Here is a 24,068-nt window from a genome sequence, read left to right as displayed (position 1 = left end):
GACCGAGCCAGTGCAAGTCAAGTGAATTTTGAGTCAGAAAAAGGAAAGAAAGAAAACGTGAAGTTAGCCAGTGTGTGAGTGATTATCCTTTACTGATAATATTTTAACGTGAGTTTCACAGTTTAACAGAGTTAATAAGAATAATTTGTCTTGTTAAAGAGTGTTTTCAAGTAACTGAATCCACTAGAAAGACTTTGACGTAAAAGAAGCAATTATTCGAAACTCTGAATAGAACTGTGATATTCTTTAGTGTAAAGGATTTTTGTACATACGCTTGACTTTTTTGAAAATCTTATTTTAAAATAAGTGAATTGTGTGCTTACCGTTCATTGTACGAACTGATTGCCAACAAGTCACAGACAAATACTCTAAAAGAATTCCAGCACACATATACGTAACTCTGACAGAATTTCTTTTACCAACGAATAATGAGATTGACCGTCACATTATAATTCCCGCACGGCTAAAAGGGAGAGCATGTGTGGCGCGACGGAGGCTCGAACCCGCGACCTCAAGATTACGAATCAAACGCCTTACACCACCTGGTCATGCCGTGCCTTTGCTTAACAACTACTATAATTCATAATAGCTAAATACATTCAATAGCTCTCACTGTCTAAGTCAGTAACAGAACGTTGAACTGAATCACCTCACTCATTACTTGATTAAGACACTAACATCTATAAATTTTATATAATCACTCGTCTTCCACTTACTACACGAAACTTGTAGATTCTTAATTATCCTGTAGTTCATTTCTCAGGGTGTAATAACGTTTCCTCTAGTAAAGAAATATCGAAATTCAAATATAGCTTACAACAATACAGTTATTAAGAATTCGTATTGATTTTAAGAACGATTTTCTATTATATCTTTGACCCTTCTAGTTTCTCGATGGTAAGTATGAGGGCGCATACCTCACAATTTGGGTATTGATACTCGCGGGAGGACTTCAAAGATAGCTTATTTTTTGTAGCTTTACATTTAAACATTTTAATATCTTTCGCTGTAGTTAAAGAAAATCGATAACCTGAGATCTACTATCGACGTTATTAACTGTGATTTAAATATTTTTAATACAGTAAGGCTTTATATATGTTTTGCTGATGGTACCAGTATTATTTTTCTGGCAATGTTTCTTTCTTTTTTAACAGGGAGAGTATGGTAGCGAGATTACAGATTTCTTAGGATGAGTATATCAAACAAGTTTATAACTAACCTCTAAGCCTGACGTAACAAGTTATTAAAGCCGTCTAGCGAGTTACTATTTTAGTTAATTTAAAAGCTGACGCATTTGGAATTTTGTATGTTTAGAGGCGTTTTGTTTGTGCACATTGTGGTAAGAAAAGATATATTTGCAAGACTTTAATATGTTAGTGTTAGCAAAAATTGGGAACTTATCGTATATATCTGTATTTGAAAGGGTGGGTTGAATTGATTAATGAGTAAAACACAACTGTTTCCGGAGTAGAAATATTTGGAATAATAATAATTAATATATAGGCAGCGTTACACTAGGGTTAGTTAACCTTTAACTAATAAAAATGATACAGTGACAGAAATTTAGTTGTAAATTACCGAAGTTAAGTTTTATATAAACAATTTCCCTGTTTCTGGCCCACGAAAATCGAATTATTTTGTGTATATTGATTTTTGCCTTCTTATTAATTTGATTCCAGTTCTTTTTTTTTTTTTTTAATTTTAATGACTCGAGCTATATATTTAAAAGCTTATTTACTGAAACACAGTATAGATCATGAGCAATGTCTAATTTGAAGTACTGTATACAGGTTGGGGCTTCCTTTCTCAAAAGAACATTGACTTGTTGGAAAAGGTTCATAAAAGAGCCACTAGGATTATACCTGGGTTGGTGGGATTATCTATGAGGAAAGACTAAATAAAAAACTCTAAGCTTGTTTTCATGGGAGAGGATTTGATTGAGGTGTTTAAGATGATTAAGGATATTGATAGTATAGATCCATCAAGCTATTTGTGTTTGCCAGTTAAAATAATAGGACAAGAGGCTATAAATACAAATTTTGGCAGCTAGGAGTTTTCTGGAGTTTAGAGATTATTGCTTTTGAAACAAGGAGGTAGACTTTTTGGAATGATCTGCCTCCAAGGGTGATGGAGGCAGAAAATTTAACTAAATTTAAGAAAATATTGTATCAGAACATGAGTAATAAGGGTGTTACATTTAGGAGCTGGAAGGGACAACCTTGATAGGGTAATAAGATCCTGTTTATCTGTTTAAAATGTTGTCAATTTATAATAAAAGAGAAAGCCAATATGGATTCACTAAAGGAAATTATTGTTGTTTTTTTAGTATGTTACTTTATGTCTGGATATGGACTTATTGTGTTGCCAAAAAGCTTTTAATAAGGTACTAAACAAAGGATTAACTAAGAAAATCAGTTCAGCTAATTGAACTGTAAAGTGGTTGGAAAAAAAAAAGTCATTAATGGAATATTGTCAACTGGATGTTTGTTACTAGTGGAGTGTCTTTGGGTTGGTTCCCGATATTTTACTTATGTAAGTTAACAATGTTTATAGAGGAATATTTAGTAAATTAGTTTCACTAAAAAAATTAAATCTATGAAGGTGTTGAGGTACACAATGTATAGAAAATAAGATGCAATTTGGTCTTTCATGGCTGCCTCTTCAGACTTGCTTTGAGAAGAGGAAAAAAGTGTAAATTCATCTTTTATTTTCTAGGGAATTTTATTATTCCCCTATTAGTTCTTTGAGACCTGTGTATGTGTGTGAATTTCACACACCTGTTATAAGGTTTGTTAAATAGTATGGGAAAACAACAAACTTCTGTAGAATTACTTTCAATAATTATGTAGTTTTTTCCAGATAAAATATCTTATTTCTATATGTAATATTTATATAAATTTTCAAATTTGAATTTTTGAAAAGGTATCATTGTAATATTTTGTTAAATAAAACAATAAAAACAGCTTTTGCTGTAATTTTAATAATTAATTTCTATCTCATTCTACAATATTTTAAGTTTTACATAAATTGTGTATTTTATAAAACTAAATTTGATCACTTTTTTGATTTGAAAAACAGTGTATTCTTGTTTTATGTTGTTTATATTATGTGGTATATAATAACTTTTTTAATCATTTTAAAATTTTAAGTAAAGAATTTTTCTTACTGTTAGTTAAGAGATTTTGTATTGATATATATACATTTCTTTTTGATGTCTTTCTGTGCTCACTTTACTTGGTAAGGGCCAGGATAAACTGAATGCAGAAAAAAATAAGATGGCAAGAAAAGTATAGTATAGGAACAAAATACAGTAGTAGTTTTAAGGATGTAGGCCAAATTTTTACAGTGTAATGCCACATATATAAGAAATATGACTTCAGAACACTAGTTGGAGCAGGGGATTTTAGTTTAATAAGAATAACTTGAAATTTGTTAACTGTAGACAGTTGTGATGACAAATTTCTTTTAAATACAGACTTATAGGTTACACAATAGGGGTATAAGTACAAAAAACATTGATGGAAGAGAGTGGGATTTACATGTAAAATATTAGTTTGATCCTGTTTAAACTGAGGATATCAAAGAGAATAGCATGGAGATTGAATGTATTTGAGTTTCTTTTAGTGGACATAAGGGGAGAAGACTTAGTTGGAGTTTGTTTTAAACTATTAGATGAAACTGGTGAAAGTTATGATAAACTTTATATTAAGGTTTCAGAAATGTAGTACTTGCTTATGAAATTTTCTTTTTTTGCCCATGAAATTGAAATTGTTTTTTTTCAAAAAAGAAGCTAGAAAGGGATCTGATGAAGCATTTAAGATTTTAAGGGAATTGATTGGATGGTTGGATTACTAAACTACCTTTATTCCAATATGATAGATTTTGTACATTTAGGGGATTTTAAAAGAAAATTTGATATTTTTAAATGATGAGGTTGGCTTTGAGTATTATTTTTTTTAAGGTATAGTTTAGTGTATGGGACAGCTTGTATGGATTAACAGGTCCTTTTTTTTCTTTAATTTTTGTGTAAGGAATAAAACCACAGTGGCCTTGTCATAGAAACAAAATTTGATACAGTCAAATGCAAAATGATTTAACTAAGCTTAACTAACCTTGTTGCATGTAACACATTCCTTGTCATAATTCAAATGAAGTATAAAGTAATAAAGCAAGCCTTTGCAAGTGGGGGAAAAAAATGTAGCAAATTTGTTCAAGAACCTTCTAAAACCCTGTCACCAAGCTGACCTTTTATAAACTTGTTAAATATTTTTTTGTTTGCTGTAACAAAAATATCTGACAAGGACAAATTAAAACTGTTATGATGTTCCTCTTGGAGAGCAATAAATGTCATAAAAACTTTGGGAACTTTGGCACTGATGATTTCATTAAGAGTGAACTGAAATCAACTCAAAATCAGAATTAGCATCTAAAGTTTTATTTAAAAAAATAAATTATTAGAACTTCTGTTGATTGAATTTGAACTCTAAGTATTTTATTTTTTTAACGTGGAAATTGCTACCAGGTGAAATACCTCATGTTGGCTGGAAATATTTAGGCATTAAAAATTAAACTGCTGATTTCCACTACTGATAACGTTAACTCTTTCTGTAACCAGTTGTTATGTTGTAAAAACACAGTATATTTTCCAAATCATAAGTTTGGGTCCCCTCATGATGGTATCTCTATATATTTTGTTTCTGTAAAATAAAGTAATTGAGATATCTTGATGTATTTCGACAAGATAATCTTTCCTTCCTTGGAACCATCCTCACAGCTCTCCTCTGAAGTTTTTTCAATAAGAAAATGTGTTCTTTATAAATGAGGAGACCAAAGCTGTGCACATTGTAAGAACATTGGTTCCAGGTTATTAGTGAGGAGTTTATGAACATTGTGATTGTATCTTGGTACCTATTTTAAACACTAATTATAGCGCATTTCATTTACACTAGATAGAAAAAGCAAATGATTTAAAGGAGTACACTTAGTTGTGTTTCTGCCGGTACATTTAATATTCTGAGTTATTACCAAATACATCCAGCACATTTCGAAATAAAAGGATAAATATATGTACTGTTGTAAGCTGAATAACGACATGAATGCTATGGCTTGAAGACAGATATATCATTTTATCTTGAATATAGGTTTTAGTATAAAATTGTTACTGATAAATGAGGAAACATCTGAAATTGGAATTTAACAAATGATTTTTAGAAAATCTTAATTTTACTAATTTGTCAGTTCCTATAAAAGATCAGATTTCATTAAGCTTCAAGTATTGATATTTAGTAACTAGAGATTACCTTAACAATTAGAATGTTTGCTCTTACCATAGTCATCATGTTTTTATACATAAAAGAGGAATGGGTAGGATATATTGCCATTTCTTTCTATTTTATTTTGTAGTTTTTTCATCATGTTGTTGAAACATACAGGTCCAATGACATTGTTTTTAAACTATACTTTTTTAAATATGGTTTCCTGTATGAAAGTGGGACAACAGAAATTGTCCTTAAAATCTTATGAGTGTACTTACAGTGGTCAACCTTGATACTTACTTTGATTATCATAAAAATTTAAGAGCCATTATTAATTTTTATGATCGTATAAGAAACTTTAATGTTTCTCATATCTGAACATACCAATAATTGCTAATCAATCATTTTTACTCCAATAAAGGAAAGAAGAATCATAACAGTGGTGTCAGCTTATGCAACACACATATAATTATAGCAGTCAGTAATTAATAAATACTTAACCTTAAATTTAATTGACCCTTTCTCATTGGGTCACAGGTCAAGAACCATCACGCGTTTATTGACTTGTATTCAACATTTTATTGAACTACTATTTTATGAATTTATATCAATAAGTTTGGAATCAAATTGTATATTATAATTCAAACCTTAATATTGTATACAAGCTAATTTCTCAATTTAAAAGTAAATATTAAAAGAACACAAATACAGATTTTAGTGAGTCATGTAGTATGTTGAATGCAGCACTGTTTAAAATTAGATGTTTGTGATGTCAAAATACAAAGCTTATACTTTTGTACAAATTAAGAACTTGAATTACTAGTATTGACAAACTAGAATATAAAATAATGACCTTATATCTTTTATTTTACTGAGGTATGGTTATGTACTGAATCAAACATGGTTGCACTTTTACTTTTCCTTTTTTTTTAAAAAAAGTTCCTGATATACACTTACTTCAATATGTGACATATGAATAATCAATCAAAAGTTTAAAATGTTCCATAGTGGTGTTCTCAGCCATTTTAATCTGAAAAGGCTAACATTCTTTTGATCCAATATTTCTATGAGGTAGGGTGTGTCTTTAGTCTGCTTAAAGTTTCATGTTTTTTTAAAATCTAAATACACCTTAGTTACCAAGCTTAATAAATTATAGTGGAATTCCATGGTATTAGTGTAATTATTTATGACTTTGATTATTCAGCTTTATACATAAAACTTTAAAAAATTTTGTTTGGTATCCCCCATGTGAGAAATTTTAAAAGGCTTAGCAGACCTGTGTCCAGCAGCAACTGAGTTCAAAGGTTGTAGCTGGAAGAGATAATTGTTTTTTTTACTACTTTATCTGTTTTTCTATATTTTAAGAAAAATAAGTTTAATAATTTATTTCTAAACAGTATTAATCTACATATATATATATATAAATATATAATGTTTAATAATTGGAATGTTACTGTATATTATAAAATACTAGTCTACTAAAACACAGCCAACACAGAAAATTAAAGGTCAGTTTTATATTACTGGATATGTAACATGAATGCACATGCACTACATCAATGCATATTACATAATGTTAGGTAGGTATGACTTTAACATCAATAATATAATAAATAATATATATATATATATATATATAAAATGTTTTGAGACTTAAGCTACTTAGACTAAACATTTGTATTTTTTATGTTATAATACGTGAGTCATTCTGGCATTAAAAAAGCATAATTTATATTTATTTCCTAATTATTTTATGATGCTTGCAATGCTGGTCAAATGACAGGCTCTACATGGAGTATAGAAAATAACATAAAATGTAAAGTCTTACTGAAAACAAACATTTGAAATATATTTAGGAGGTTCTAGAAATTACACAAATAATATTTGCGATTTTTGGGACAAAAAATAGTTTTATTTAATCATAACACAAAATCACTTTGCACTCAGACTATTAATGAAAGACTGTTTTCACAAACAAATCTTTATTTAAAATATTTCATTCAAAAATCTGTTTTTTTTTTGTATAGAAAATACATGTGATCTTTACCAAAAGTTTGCCAAAGTTTGTGAATATACACATACTGTGTGAAAAGTTATATTGCAAATACCTAACATACAAATGTGTAGATGAACTCCTGTGTATTAGAGTGAGCCCATACTGAAAGGATTAATGGTAGTTTTGTCATTATTGATACAAAAGAAATCTAAAATTTTTTAGATGTTCTAGATAACAATAAGGGAACTTTCTTTTTCTTTTATATATTTGAGAGAGAATTGTATAAAATATGTGGTAACTTTTAGATTAACTGTAGAATATAGTATCCCTGCTATTAACACTTTGGAATGCACTTGTTTTGGTAACTGAGGAAAGAGACAAATTTAGACACAAAACAATATTTGGTAACAGTTCACAATTTACAATAAATTATAATATGCTATTGGAAGTTACTGTGTGCTTTATAAAAAAAAAGTATTAATAAGAGCTGCTAAGTGAGGGTAACAAAACCTATTTTTAGTAGTACATGTACCTCCCTCCCCATAGATTAAACTAAAACATTAAATGAAAGTGAGCCAACTTTAAATAACAAAACACTATAAGACACTATCCAAATATTGGGAAAGCGCTAAGGCCCAGCTTGAATATCTCTATGAAACTAAATGCTTTAAACTATGCATGGAGCAACTGCTGCACATTACTTCATGATTAGCAGGAATGAACTCTGCCTTTATTCACTTAAAGCAAATGCAACTGAAACATTGAGGCCGCCTGTAGTCTTATGAGCACTTTCTGTGAGTGAAAGTGAAAATATCACTTGCAATTTCTATACTATGCAAAAGCTTTAAAAGTTTTCATGTAAGAAACAAAAGAAAATGTTACACAAAAATACAGTGCAAGAGCTTTATTAGCTCATGCTTAAAGTTAAACACATTCCACCTTTACAGTATGAAAAATACACAAATCCTTATCTTTCAGCCCAAACACTGGCTTAAGTATATCAATAAACTTCAGCTTTTTGACACACAAAAGATAATGGTAAGCACATGTTATCTCAACTAGCTAGTGGAAGGGGTAGGTATTACTTGATTTGTTATAGACTAGAATAGCTCTGTAATTAAATTAAACTAGCTAGTAGAAGGTGCATACTAAGTGTATCATTACCCCAGCAGTCTAGAGGAAGATGCAATTGCTACTTGATTTGCTAGAGACAAGAATGGGTCTGCTTAATTAAATGTTTTCATTATTCTTGAAAGAAAACCATGTAAACAGGCTATGGTTTACACATAGTGCTAGCACACTAGTCAGGAATAGTAAAATTAGTAACTTGCTTGAGTGCCTCACTGTGTCTACATAGTGAACTATGAAAAACAACAATTTAAAAAATTGCATTTTGTGTAAAGGCATGAAAAAAAGCACATGGTACATACCCTCACTATGAATGTCATACAGCAGTTATAGTAGAAGTGAAAGTGTGATATAATTTAGTTTGAATAAATATGTATCTTGTAAGGATATGCAAAAATATAATAGTCATTTTAAACTATTGTTTTCAGCTTGGTTTATTTGAGCACTTGAAAATAAGATTATTTTAAATATTACAGTGTAAGATAAGTCTTGCTATGTTTGCTCATGAGGATTTCAGTAAGATTAAAAGTGATTTAGACTTACCAAAACTATGGAAATGGGTATGTTTCTGAAATTGTTACAATGCGAAAAAAAAAAATATTTGTTAGTGCAATGAGTAAAGTATACATGTTATCCAATAAGCATATGTAAAATACATATTTGAAACTTTCTTTGCTTACAGATCACTTATGCAGCAAGACACTATTTTTTGATACATTTCCAACCAAAGGACAGCCCTGAGTCTTTGTACGTGTTTATTCAAAATAGTGGATGCCTTCAAAAAATTCCCTTGAAGTTTGTGAGAAATTAGTCCACAGTAATAACTATATGCATATTATTTCCAGTTTGTATGTAATTAGAAAACTTTATGAACACCTTTTTATTAGTTAAATATCAGCCTTATTTTAACTGATGTAGTTCTAAAAAGTGTGATAATGAGAAAACCATTACAGTGCTGAAAAATGAAGTATTTTCTAAATGTCTTTGGTTTCACCTTGATGTTTAGCTCTTTTGGAACTAGCTTTGGTGGTAAGTAGAGTTGCTTTTAAAACAGTTGTGATAAGAATCATTAACTAATTTTCAACTGTTAAAAAATTGCATGTTTTGAGTGTGTTATTAATTATCATACACACATAATCAATACCCATAATTGTAGGGTTTTTACATTTATAAATACTTTTTCCCAGTCAGAATGTAAACTGATAATTTGACAATTTCTTTAGCATATTCAAACCCTTTCTGTACAGTAAAAACTGAACTTTGTATAGATCTTCACACAATAAACATCTTGAAAGAAAACTGTTTCTTTCTACTTAAGGAAGTGTATTATAAAAGTGTTGCAGTAAGATTTTAAACTTAAATATATTTTCTAACACCATAATATGATTCCTAGTTGTAAGAATTTTAAGTACAACAGTTCTCTGTTGAAGGAATAATGGTGTGTGGTACAGCTTGTATTATTGAAGCACCTTGTAGAAACATTGTAAATGCTGAATACTGGAATTTTGTTAAGTCTTGTATTTTGTTTGTGTTGTACTTTTTAAATAAGAAATGTAGTTAACTCAAAAATGTTTAGACACACATTATTTCTGATTTAAATGTATTTTTATGTTCCATGTTATTAATGTTTTTAAACTTAAATGAACATATTTCTGCCTTACCAACACTTTTATCAAATTACAAGTATAACTGAAAAATTATGAATGTATGTTGTTTATTTAAAGAAACTTTAACTCTATAATCAGGAGTCAATCATAGTGAAATGAGTGGTTGCTTTGGCCATCATTTTATTCAGCCACTGTTGAAAAGTATTCAGATTTGATTTCCTTCCAACAAAAATGCAGTATTAGAACTATCAAACAATACAACTTTTCTGTTCATTGGCTCACATCCTTCAGATAAATGTTCATTTGTAAATGAATTCTCACCCCCACCTCATTTGTGTCATTTTGGGTGAAATACATTGATTTTTGCAAATTAATTTACCTATAAAAGACCTGTTTTAAGTGCTAAATTAGCAAGTGTTATACCTTCTGTACTTTTGCTCATACCTTCTTTGAATACGTTATGTAAGAATGTCCAAAAGTAATGTTTATGATAATCTCAAAATTGGAAGATTGATGTTTGTGTGAAATTCATACACAACAGATACAGCAACAGTGGTGTTCCTGTTAAAGTACCAGAAAGAAAGGTTGTTAAAACATTAGAAGCCAGTCAGAAAAGGACAAAACAAAAACCTTTGAAGCAGGAGGAACATTAAGAATATGATATTCTGTTGATTTCATTGTAACTGCTTTCATTGCTTTAGTTCATTCAAGAACTGGCAGACGATTGATCTGACCTCAACCAATGAAAGTGATAAGAAACGTGCTAGGGATGTTTATTGTTGTGGCTACAAAGATTAAAATGGAGTGGATCTTTGAAAATACTTATCAGCACCAAAACAACATTTTGGGAGTGTTTTTTTTTTTTTTTGAAGTAGTAGATTGAAACTGGAAACTAATGCATAGTTTTATATTAGAAATTCTTCTAGCAGACTTTTTCTTGTTCAAAGCTGCCACCAAACCATTGTAGTTCTTGTGTCATTATCTTATGATTTTATGGTTAAGTAATGAAACTTGTATTTGAAACACTTGGTCATTTATTTAATCAACAAAACTTTATGATTGAATGGCACATTCTTGAGCAAATAATGCTTGTTCAAAATGACTTGTTCCATGAGTCTGTTGCCTTATAATTAATAATGTCATCATTTACTAAACTCTTGTTAATACTGATAAATTTAAAACAGTAGTTGGTTTAAAAATTCATGAAGAATCAATAATAAAGTGATGCTATGAAATTTACCTTTTCAGTAGTCTTAATGTGACTTATTAACCTTGGCATTATAAATTAGAATATGCACTATTACAGTCAAACTTCCCACGGTTTCAGTTCAAGGTTACGTTATTATAAGTAGGCTGGTTTAAAATGATCATTTAGTGCATTATCAATCTTATTATGAAGTAATCTCCTACGAGCTACCTATCTTTAGCTCAGTTTATTGGCTTTAGGCATTATATATCTAACAATTAATATTTTTTAACTTTTTTTTGGTGCATTTGAAGTTTTTCTTATAATAGTTTCTTGATGCAGATACATATAGATGTATTGACATCCCTATTTCTTATGAAACACATCCTTTCTTACCACATGAACATTCTTCCAAAACCTATTTTGTATTCTCCTCCTCTGACATTGAGGTCCGTACAAAACAGTTTGCCTCTCAGTTAAATGATGGTGTTAGCATGCCTCATCCCCCACAGACCTTGGATCAGTCTGTCATTACTTATTATCATGCAAACTGTACTAATCTTGACTAACAACTGTTGAGTTCTGTTTCACCAACTTTTGGGGCAGGCTCTGAATTTCCTATCAGTTTAACCCCTTACCACTTTTCCCGACTACATCTTACCCTCACAACTCTTTTTGAAGTATTTTGCACTATTTAACTTGTATCAGAGGCTCTTCACAAAATTCTTAGGGATTTTCTGAGGACATTCTTTTCCTTCCTACTTTCAGGTTGACTCATTTGTCATCTCCAACTCTGGCATGACATAAGTGGCTTCTCTATTGGAACTTTCTTGGTAAGGATGGTGTCTTATTGAAGGTCTGTTTACCTATATTTTAATTCCAAGATTTACGTAAAGCCCCATTTTTGCTTCATCTTTGATATGATTCTGGAGTCTTTAAAATCTCAGGTGCCATTGGGACAACAACAGTTTACTCTTTCTCATCTGGTAGCTCATTTTTCTCATTTGGATCCAGTTATGACACCTGTTATGGTTTCCTGTCCTTCCCCTTCCCAGTCCTTACCTGTCCCTTTTTCTTGAGGTGCCACAGCTTATTGTTTTCTTTGACAACACACATGTTGTGAACAGTACTGGTGACTAACTGGTGGGTTCTGGTCTAGTAGGAGCTAGACTTATGGCCTTTTGCCATCATTGGCATCCTTTTATCAATGATGTTAAGGTTTTTCAAGTTTGGTCAGAAGGATTTAATATCTCATTTCTTGCCACACCTCTCTTGTTTCTTGTTCCTATTTTCTTCTTTCCACCTTGGAATCCCAGTATTTGTAAAAGGCAGTTCAGGACCTCACTCAACAGGCTAATGAACCTATTCCTTTTCAGTTACTTGTATTTTACTCTTGACTCTTTGTTGCTTCCCAGAAGACTGGGACTGGAAGCCTGTCATAAATCTGTCCCACTTCAGTTGCTTTGTTCCCCTCCCACATTTAATCATAGAGTCCTATCTCAGTTTTTAGTGAGCTCTGTTTTTCCAGGTATGTTTATAACCAAGATTGATGTCTCCAATGCTTATCACAGTCTCATTCATATCTTTGGTTTGTCTGTCACAGGATGGTGTACTAGTTGTATCCTACCCTTCAGCCTAGCTTCTGTACCTTATGTTTTCTGTTGGATGGTCAGGGCTTTTGCTCTTCATCTTCATGCCTTGGGGGCTATATTTCCATTATTATACAGATGACTGGCTTATTCTGAACTGGAGCTGGTCAGTTATACTCATCACCTTCTTGAAGTGGTTGCTCAGGTTGGGTAGTTAATCACATTGCACAAGTCCTACCCAATACCTTGTCCATTTGGGTGTATTTAACAGCATTCATCCATACAAATGAAAAGCCTTATGACCTCCATGGTTGATGAATCAACTTCTACACCCATCTCTGTTCCTCCCATACATTCCAACAAACCCCAAGATCCACATCCTTTGGTTCCATATACAGGCATTTCTTCAGATACATCTTTTCTCCCACCCCAAGATGCAAAACAATCATTCGCTTACGTCCTCAGTCACTGGAATCCCCTTCCAACAATGAAGACCTGCCCAATCGATCCAGGGCAGGATTCATGGAGGTCGATAGACCTCCTCTGAATAAGGACAGTAAGGAAAAAAAAGACAAGGTCGTAAACAGAAGGGTTCTCCAGCCACTTTGCTTTCACATCATTAAAAATGGCCAACTTGATACAATGGAACTGTTGAGGTTTACGTTCTAATCTGGATGACATCAAAACACTGATTGCTTCCTACCAACCTGTATATCTTTCCTCACAAGAAACATTTCTGAAACCTGCGATACAGTCACCTTTGGCAGTTTTCTCTGTACAGAAATGACAGGCTGTGTGATGGACAAGTACATGGAGGGGTGGCACTGTTGGTTGATCAGCATGTGCCCACCCTGTCTTTGTCACTCAACACACCCTTGGAAGCTGTAGCCATATGTGTTTCCCTGGGTAATACCATCACTGTTTGTTCTTTCTATCTGTCACCTGGAGAGACATGTGATCACTCAGACCTTGATACTCTTGTTGAACAGTTGCTGTCTCCCTTTCTTATCCTGGGGACTTTAATGGACATCATCCCCTCTGGGGAAGTGCTGTTATTGATAGGCGTGAGGCTCTCTGATCACAACCTTTCTCTTTTCATTACTGGTCCTTCCACTTATTTTCATGCACCTAGTCAGTCCGTTACGCTATTGATCTCTCAGTTTGCTCCCCTTTATTATTCTCCCATTTTCATGGAAGGTTGACAGTAATCCACAAGGCAGTGATCATTTTCCGATATACTTTTAAGAGAGACTGGCCATGGTTGATGCCACCCTACCCACGCGCCGGTGGAAGCTAGATCAGGCAGACTGGTCCACTTTCACTGCTCTCGCACAACTTGATCCTGCCATCGTCTGTCAGCCATTAATAGACGACTGTGTGGCAGCAGTAACTGACTTTATTATACAAGTGTATTACTAAACCCTCGACACGTTTTCCACTATATCCTCGTCCGTGGTGGAATCCTGCCTGCTACATGGCACGAAAGGCTCAAAAACAGGCCTGGGATACTTTTCATAGATATCCCACACTTTCAAACCGCATTGCTTTCCAACGGGCCCGTGCACATGCTAGGTGGGTAAGGCGCCAAAGCAAGAAGGAATCTTGGATTAAGTTCACAACTAACATATCTTCTACCACCAGTTCCAAAGTCATATGGAACAGGGTTTGAGAGACAGTAGGCACAACAATTCTGTCCCCCTCTCGATCTTACTCTATCATGGCCAAAAGGTAGCTAATGTCCGGAGCATCACCGATACTCTAGGTGAATGCTTTTGCCAGGTATCTGGCACTTCTGCTTGTTCCTTCACCTTCTTGGCCATCAAGACTCGGGCAGAGCGTTTACCTCTTTCCTTTTGAACTGACTGTCTCTTTGACTATAATCGTCTCTTTGCTCTGGTGGAATTGACAATGGCCCTTCATCTGTATGGTAGTACATCTGTTGGACCTGATGATGTACACTATGACATAATGCGCCATCCATCTCCTGCTTCTTTTGATATTCTTCTAATTGTTTTTAACCGGATCTGGCAGGAGAATGTTTTTCTTAATGCCTGGTGCCAGGCTCTTATCTTACCTTTCTCTGAGCCTGGGAAAGATCCCAAGAGTCCTTCAAACCACCGTCCAATTGCTTTGACAAGCTGTCTCTGTAAGACCTTAGAGAGGATAGTTAATGCTCGTCTTGATTGGTTCCTCAAATCAAACAACCTCCTCTTGCCCACCCAATGTGGGTTCCGACGACAGCACTTCACCATGGACCACCTAATTTGACTTGAAACATCAATCAGATAAGCCTTTCTCAAATGACAACATCTTGTATCAATATTCTTTGACATTGAGAAGGCTTATGACACAACATGGAGGTATAGTGATTTGGGAGGCCTCCATGTATATGGGTTACGTGGCCATTTACTCATGTTTATTAAAAAAATTTTAAACGGACAGGAGATTCCAAGTTCATGTGGGTTTGACACTTTCCTGTTCTTTTTTACAAGAACTTAGGGTCCCTCAGGGCTGTGTTTTGAGTGTCACACTTTTCATTATAAAGATTAATGCTATCACTGAACAACTCCCTTTCACTGTTGCAAACGGGCTCTATGTCAACAACTTTCACATCTTGTGTCAGTCGTCGAACGTGAGATATATTGAGCGGCAACTACAAACTGCCCTCGATCATGTACTGAAGTGGACCATGGCAAACAGCTTTAATTTCTCTCTCTCTAAAACAGTTTGCATGCACTTTTGCCACCAAAGGGGTATTCACCCTGATCCTGAACTCCGTATCGATGAAGTTTTGTTGCCTGTGGTTCCTGAGACCAAGTTCTTGGGGCTTATCTTTGACTGTAAGCTGACCTTTATACCACACTCAAGCGCAGCTTGGGTCAAATGCACAAGAGCACTGAACATCCTCCGTGTCCTCTCTACCATCAGTTGGGGAGCAGATCAATGTTCTAATGTTAAAGATATATCATCTCTTATTCGATCGAAACTCGACTATGGATCAATGGTCTATGGCTCTGCCAGACCCTCTGCCTTAAAGATGCTGGACCCCATTCATCATCAAGGTTTTCAACTCTGCACTGGGGCTTTCTGCACATCCACAGTTTAGAGCTTATACATAGAATATTATGAACCTTCTTTGCACCTCTGCTGTTTGCAACTGTCTTTATTCTTCGAAACTTCTTTCCTTACCAAAGCATCCCACCTGGGGTTGCGTTTTCCTTCCTCAGTGGGCCATACATTTTCAGAACAGACGATCTGCCATTGCTCCTTTTGGCCTTCGCTTCCAGGCGCAATTAGATGAATTGGGTCTGTCCTTGGATAACATTGCAGAATCCACCGGTCAGCTCATCCTACAATTGCTTATTACAGTCTCCATATGTGACCTTTCTTTACGTCATCTGAGAAAAGTAGATACTTCTGATTGGAAGTACCCTCTTTTATTTACGGAACATCTTTCGAACAATCTTTCCATTCTAATTTATAAGGATAGTTCCAAATCAGGTGAGTCTGTGGGCTCTTACATGGTTTGTTGCGGTTTGTTGGTTGCATGCAGAATCCCCTCTACAGCTTATGTGTTCACTGCTGAACTGTATGCCATTTCTCTTACCCTGGATCATATTGAAGCTAAGCAGTACTCCAACTGCACTATTTATACTGACTCACTTAGTTCTCTACTGGCCCTGGAATCGCTTCACCTTGTCTCACACCCTGTTATCACTGATATTCAAAGCCGACTGCCCCATTTCTCATTAACATCTACTTCTATCCAGTTTTTTGGATACCAGGCCACATTGGTATTCGCAGGAATGAGCTTGTAGATACAGCAGCTAAATCTATCTGCTCTGGTACTATCACCACTCTGCCTATTCCATACATGGACTATGGTCCTGTATTCAAGGCTCGACTCGTGCCAGCTGACAGTCGACTTAGAGTGAGCAACACAAAAGCAAGCTTTTCCAAAGAAAACCCTATATTGGACTTTGGCTGTCTTGCTTCTGTAAAGATTAGAAGGAGGAAGTTCTAACTAGACTACGCATTGGTCACAGTTTTTTAACTCATCGCTTTCTTTTATCTGGAACTGATGCACCAATGTGTAGTTTGTGTGTTTCATATTTTACTTTCTTGCCATCGTTACAACTTCAACGATGGCACTATTTTAAACATGTTCTGTCCCAAGGTTTGTCCATAACATTAGATAGTGCTATTGGTGGGTGACACTGTCCACCTTGACAAAGTTTTCAGTTTTTTAATGGCTATTAATCTTTTTAATGTCGTTTAAGTGTTTCATATTTCTTCATTAAACCTTTTTTATTGTGGTTCCCTTTTAAAGTTCGATTTGAAATTAGAAAATGGCAGTAACATTAAATAACTCGACACCAGGACTGGAAAGGCCAACTTCATGTGACTAACACTGCTGTTTGAGCTACCCGTTAGTCATCGTGGCAAGTTATTATTACAATTTTGCTGCATGTCTTTTAACACTTTTATTACTTTTACCCTTTTATAATGGCTGTAATGTCACATAACTCAGATTCAGGACTGGAAAGGCCAACTTCAGGTGTCTGATGGTGGTTCTTGTACTTATCTGTTAGTCTTCTTGGTGGGTTATGATAATTACCATTATGCTACAGAAAGTCCTTTATAACTGCTCTTTCTGTAATTTCTCTCTTAACATTGTAGACTGGATGTCAACATTGGTTTTATGCCATTATACTTTTAATTGCTGTTTTTTTTACCTTCATTTCCTTTTATGAATTTTACTATATTTACTTTTATCTTTTTACTGGACTTTTGGCACAGATAGCCTAGCTGCTTTGTGCCATAAAACACTAAATAAACCAACCAACCAGTGCACTGTATAGCTATGTTGACTTGGGCTTTCCATTCCATTATTCTTGCTCCTCAGTTTGGATTTCTGTATGTGGTAAGCAGACCTTGCAGAGAAGGTTCTGTACTTTTAGTTTACCTCCTTTGGGGTCTGAACATCCACTCATGTGTATGCTGTGCATGGTGACCCACAAGGAGAGGAGAGGATACAGGTGGTTGAGTTATCCAACTCTAACACACCACTTTGGCTTTGAATTCCTGTAGACAGGCAGTCTTGGGGTGGCCGACCCTAGAGTCAGTTAGCTGGTCCACTTTGGCTAGGGTCAACCAAGTACCAGTGTTGGATGTTCTCAGTGGATGTTGTGGACATTGTGTCTGATGCTAGTGTTTGGGTATAGTGCTCACAAAACCCTGGTGTTGCTGCAGTGCCCTTGATAGCAATTTTGAAATTGTTATTTTTAAATCTGAAAGATTCTCGCTTATCAGAACAGTGAGCCACATCTCTCTGATAGAACATTTTTGTTTACCTTTTATGTGTTCTACACTTCGCAGGGTAAGGATCTAGTCTTCAAATCCACACTTATCCAAAGACAGAAAAGATGTAAGTTCTTTACTGAAATTTCCAAAGTCAAATTGTAATGGATCATGGAAAAATTCAAATATCTGTTTCAAATTTTAAGTTCAGAGAAACGTGATTCAACTTTTGAGATAGATTTTTGAGCCAGTGAGCCATCATGTTGCACAGAAAGTGCAAATTACACTGCCATAACAAAGTTTCAATTTCAGGGAAATTTTCAGTCTTACCTTTTTCAACAAGATACCCTTTTATTTGAGGAAATAAGGAAGTAAATCATTCAAGACTTTTCCTCTGCTTTTCTTCAAAGACTTGAGAAACTGTCGATGGATGAGAGAACTTACACTTCTAATATAATTCACAATTTTTACAACAATGTTCATCAACTTTTTCAATTTATCACTTTTTGAGCACACTGAGCACACAAATTTTCTGATACAAAATACAATGGAAAGATAGCAGTGTGGACTTCACATTATTTTCAATTAAATGCTGCTTCAAAAGATAAACAAATCCTAATTTTGCTTAAGTCATGGTGGGAGCACCATCTGTTGTGACAGAAACCAGTTTTTTAAAATCCAGATTGAATTTTTTGGACATTTCAGAAATTTTTCAAAGATGTTTTTTTTACAAGTTCAATCTCATAATCTACAAAGGCCAAGCATTTCTTTCCTCAGTTGAAGTTCTGAAGTTATATATCGAACCTAAAATATCAACTGTGCAGTGTCACTAACGTCTGTTAACTCAACTAGTGCTAAAAAAAATACTAACAGTCTTTTAGTTGCTCAAGCAACTGATTTTCTGTCTTATACCAACTCAAGCAATTGTTTTTCGACTTAATTGCAAATTACTTACCTTTTGAACAGTGTCATTTTTTATTTATGAATTATAATTCTCCAACAGAGTTTCAATGACCAAAATCAATATTTCGTTTACTTGTTCAGCATCAGAAAATGATTTCTTTTATGAGCTAGAATCCAAGCTACTTTATAGCTAGCTAATGAAACTAGTTCTATCTGTGATAAAAATCTTTTTAGGCCTCCCTATTGTTCATGAAGTTGTGCTTTCAGACACATAACAATTGTTAAAGTGTTGATTAAGGTTGTATAATTTACTATTTCTAAAAACTCTGTTACACAAAAGACAAACTGGCTTATTATTTGCTTCAATCACTGCAAATTTCAATTCCCAACTTTAATTAAATTCTTGTTTCACATTTTTTCAGTCATGCAACATTTTCTTTTCAGCAGTAATGCCAGAATTAATTAAATTGTCTTTATTTTCTGAGTGTTCACCATCATCTGGATTATTTAGTTTTTGAATTATCCACTTATCCATATTATGGGATTAAAAACAAAATATATTTAAACACTTGAAGGTTGCACAATAAAAATATGTTTGCAAGCACATGCAAAATAGTACACGCTCGATAACAAACATCTAAACCAGACTGATGTTACAAAATGGGTGGAGTCTGTGGCAGCGATAAAGTGCTTGACATTAGCAATGACATGAGGCAGTGCAGTTGATGATGATCAAATTTGAATAAAAAAATGGATGATGGAAAAAGTTGATTCCTAAACTTGAGCTGTTGTCCTCCCTTTTTTTCAGTTTGGGAAGAATTCTGAGACTTCTTCAAACTACCAACTGATTGGTTTGATGAGCTGTATCTCTAATATCTTAGAGAGGACAGTTAATGCTCATCTTGTTTGGTTCCTCAAATCAAACAACCTCCTATCGCCTATCCAGTATGAGTTCTGATGACAGCAATCCAGTGTGAATCACCTGATTTGACTTGAAACATCAATCGGGGAAACCTTTCTCAAGCAGTAATATCTTGTTTTTGTAATTTTTTACCTTGAGAAAACTTGTACTACTATGTGGAGGAATGGCATCATGAGAGACTTCACTCATGCAGGTTGTGTGGCCATTTGCCCATTTTTATAAATTATTTTTTAATGTACTGGAGATTCCAAGTCAGTGTGGGTTTAAAACTTTCACATTCTTTCCTACAGGAACTTGAAGCCCCTCAGGGTTGTGTTTTGAATGCCAAACATTTCATTTCAAAGATTAATGCCTTCAGTGGACCACTCCCCCTGACAATTGCAATTGGTCTCTATGTCAATGACTTCCACATCTCATGTTAGTGGTTGAACATTAGTTTATTGAGTGGTAGCTAGAGATTGTCCTCAATCAGTTTTACCTTTTTTCACTCTAAAACCATTTGCATGCACTTCTGCTGCCAATGAGTTATTCACCCTGATTCTGAGCCCTGTCTTGGAGAAGCTGTGCTTCCCCTGGTCCCTGAGGAAATGTTCTTGGGGCTTATCTTTGATTATAAGCTGACCTTTATTCCACACATCAAGCAGCTATGTGTCAAGTGCACAAGGACACTGAACGTTTTCCGTGTCCTCTCTTCTACCTCTTGGTGAGTGGATCGATGTTCTGTGTTAAAAATCTATTGTACCCTTATTTGATCGAAACTGGACTATGGATCTCTGGTTTCCAGCTCTATCAGAACCTCAGCCTTGAAGACCTTGGACCCTGTTCACCATCAATGGCTTTGTCTCTGCATAAGGGCTTTCTGCAATTCTCTAGTCCAGAGTTTGTACACTGAGTCTTCTGAACCTCTTCTACACCTCTGCCATTTGAAACTTCTTTACTGTATGCAGCAAAACTTTGATCCTTACAACAACATTCCACCTGGGGTTGTGTTTTCCTTCCTCAATGGGCTATGCTTTTTCAGAATATACAGTCTGTCATTACCCCTTTGGGCCTCATATCCAGGCACAGTTGGCTGAATTGGGTCTGTCCTTGGATGATGTTGCTGTCTTCACTGGTCAGTCCATCCCACCATGGCTTATTACCATCCCAAATGTGACTTTTGTTTGAGCAAGCTGAAGAAGGCTGATACTCCTGATTGGAAGTACTGTCTTCTATTTGCCAAACATCTTTCAAATTATCCTTCCATTTCCATTTATATGGATGGTTCAAAATCAGGTGACTCTGTGGGCTCTACTTTGATTTGTTGTGGTTCAGTGGTTGCACACAGGATTCCCTCTACAGTTTCTGTCTTCACTGTCAAACTGTATGCCATTTCTTTTGCCCTGGATCACATAGAAGCTATACAGTAAACAAACTGTATGATATATACTGATTTGCTCAGCTCTCTATTGGTCCTGTAATTGCTTCTCTTAGTTCTCTCCCTGTTCTTGTCAATATTCAAAACCAACTGTCTCATTTCTCTTTATTATTAATTTCTATCCAGTTCTTCTCCATACTGGACCACGCTTGATATTTGCAGAAACAAGCTTACTGACACCTCATCTAAGTCTGTATGCTGTGGTGCTAGCATGGCCATGCCTGTTCCATACTTGGACTATAACCCTGTGTTCAAGGCTCATCTCCATGCCAGTTGGCAGTTACAGTGAGCAACATGATGACAAAGTTTTCCAGATAAAATCTTCTATTGGACATTGGTTGTCTTGCTTCCTTAAGGATCAGAAGGAGGTAGTTGTCCTAGCTAGACTACTCATTAGTCACATTTTTTTAACTCATTATTTTCTTTTATCTGAGACTGGTACACCAATGTGTGGTGCACTCAAGTCACAAGAGCTTACATTGTACTGTCATGCTGTTATTACAACATTGTCCACCTCAATTGTGTTTTTTAAATTTTTAAGAGCCATTGGCCTTTTTAACTCTATTTAAATTTTTAATTAAAAAATTGGATTCTGTTTTGTTTTGACATGATTCATTTTTACATATTTAGTATTTTTTTACCAATTGTATGGTGCAAAAAGCCTAGTTGCTTTTTCATCCCCTTCTTTTAAGTGGAGTATGGGAGTCCTTACCACTTGCCACTTCCAAACCACTGGGGTGATTGACCATTAAGGCATCCTGCTGTATGTGCTCCACACATTAAAAATATTACCATTCAGTACATAATAAGGCAGTGATGTTCTGTAGATGTTGACGGCTTGCTATCCTTCAGTATACATTACACAATTGCTACAGAATGAGGCGCCAACTTGCAGCTCACCCCTTCAATTGGGAGCTCTCATCCTATCCTGACACAGATATTGGTACCCAGTGGCTGGGTTTTTGATTTAAAATGAACCAGTCAACTTAAGTCTTCATGCATATTCAGAGGTTGCCTATCTTCCTCCTTTGATTGTGCTCTCCCTGTGTTGCAGGTCATAGCAGAGGTAAGAGGGAATTGTTCTTGTTCTGTCCTTTTGCTATCCCTTGTGTGCCTTTGTCCAATGATATTTCCTCTCTCTCATGGTTTAATATAAGACGTCAGGTTCCTGAATTGATATATTCCTCAAATAACATGTCATGCCTTAGGGCTGGAGTGGTTCTAGATTCCCTTTGATCTCTGGGTCTTGAGGTGAAGACAGTGTGATTTTCATCCAACCCCCACATGGATGTTGGTACCAAGCAGCATAGGTTTTGGATGAAGTTAACTTACTGAGTGTGGTCTGTTGCACCCTAGCCACTTTACATAGTGGGGCTGATCCTTTGTTTTCCAACCTTTCTTTTTGTTAGTATTGACTGGTGTATATCTATTTAAGGGTTCAGATACTAATCCTCCCTCAGTTCTCTCACACTTATATGCTCTAATCTTTTTTCTTCACCCTTTATGGATGAACAAAGAGTATACCTGGTCAGAAATGGTGTGATTTCCTTCTTGAGATCTTATCAATCTGACTATTTCCTTTATGGGGGAATCCTTCAGATGCTTTTGAGGGGGTACATTTGTTCTTCCCTTGCACTGGTTTCTTTTCCTAATCGATGTGGGATTCTAGCTAATCTTGTGAATAGAGGGAAGTACCATGTTGTTAGTTTTAATTTTCCTATACTTAAAATGTATTTCCAATAGGTAATTCCCTCTTCTCACACTTCTCATCTACATTCTTCCTGTGCTTTCATCTTCTCCCAACTTTGAAGTGATAGGTCAGTAGAGGTGCATAGAGGGAGTTATGTGCATCACAGAAGTGTATTATGCTCTTGTTAGTGGAGTGGTGATTCATGACAATTTGCATGAGAGAAGTTGGAATCAGTTAATAACAATAGGAAGGGATCCAAAGGCTTGTGACGTGTCGTAAAGAAAAGTTTACATGTATGGGGACAGCAGTGAACAAGAATAGCTGATCTTGTGAAAAGAAAGAAGTACCAATCAGAAATACATTTTCAGAATAGAAAAATTATAACTTTCAATGAAATTCAGATTCAACAATCTGTATTACTATACATTTGTTGACTATGAAATAGTTTATTCAGGTAATATCTAAGAAATTTACTGTTGTCTGGAATGAAAGTACCTGGCTGTCTTCAATTGCTAAAAAAACAAACTTTATATAGGAAAACTTAAGATGTAAAATTGTTTGTCTAAACTTTAATATTATATGGGTTTTCTGAATAACAGATAATCAAACATTGAAGTTTCTGAAGTTTATTTTTGGTTATTTGTAGTATTATTTACTTTTGTTTTACTAGGTGAAAATAATATTGTTGTTACCATATCTCCTGAAGAAGACAGCATTACTAAGAGAGTAAATGAAGATCTGAATTTAGTGTGCAGAGTAACTGATGAAAATATTGCTCAAATAAGGTTGGTTAAGTCTTGAATGTTGATGTTTGTTTTGTATGTATTATCTTAATTTTAGCACTGAATCCTGTGACAGTTATAGTTGTTCAATCAAAGTAAATATCTAGATTTTATAATAATGTAGTACTTACCACATTTATATGCTTCCTTATTTAGAAAAAAATCAGAGTATGTAACTGGTTTTAATACATTTTGAGCTCTAAGTCATTAAATCTGTATAATATTCTATCATAATTATGGTGTTTAAACCCAATAAAGTTGTAAAACAGTTGTAACATCAGAATAAAAATAA

General features: G+C 34.5%; 1 protein-coding gene across 1 annotated transcript in view; it reads left to right on the top strand.

Annotated features, from left to right (window-relative positions):
* The first annotated feature begins 1,172 nt into the window (after positions 1 to 1,172).
* The window catches only part of LOC143235612 (uncharacterized), a 33,802-nt gene continuing 10,906 nt past the window's right edge, over positions 1,173 to 24,068 (top strand). The window contains exons 1-3 of the mRNA XM_076473846.1: positions 1,173 to 1,339; positions 9,062 to 9,408; positions 23,665 to 23,779. Of these exons, the coding sequence (XP_076329961.1) occupies positions 9,342 to 9,408; positions 23,665 to 23,779 (182 nt within the window). The 5' untranslated portion in view covers positions 1,173 to 1,339; positions 9,062 to 9,341. The remainder of the gene's footprint in view (positions 1,340 to 9,061; positions 9,409 to 23,664; positions 23,780 to 24,068) is intronic.

This window comes from Tachypleus tridentatus, chromosome 12, assembly GCF_004210375.1.
Source record: "Tachypleus tridentatus isolate NWPU-2018 chromosome 12, ASM421037v1, whole genome shotgun sequence".
Lineage (NCBI taxonomy): Eukaryota > Metazoa > Arthropoda > Merostomata > Xiphosura > Limulidae > Tachypleus > Tachypleus tridentatus.
This window is presented reverse-complemented; position numbering and strand designations above follow the sequence as displayed.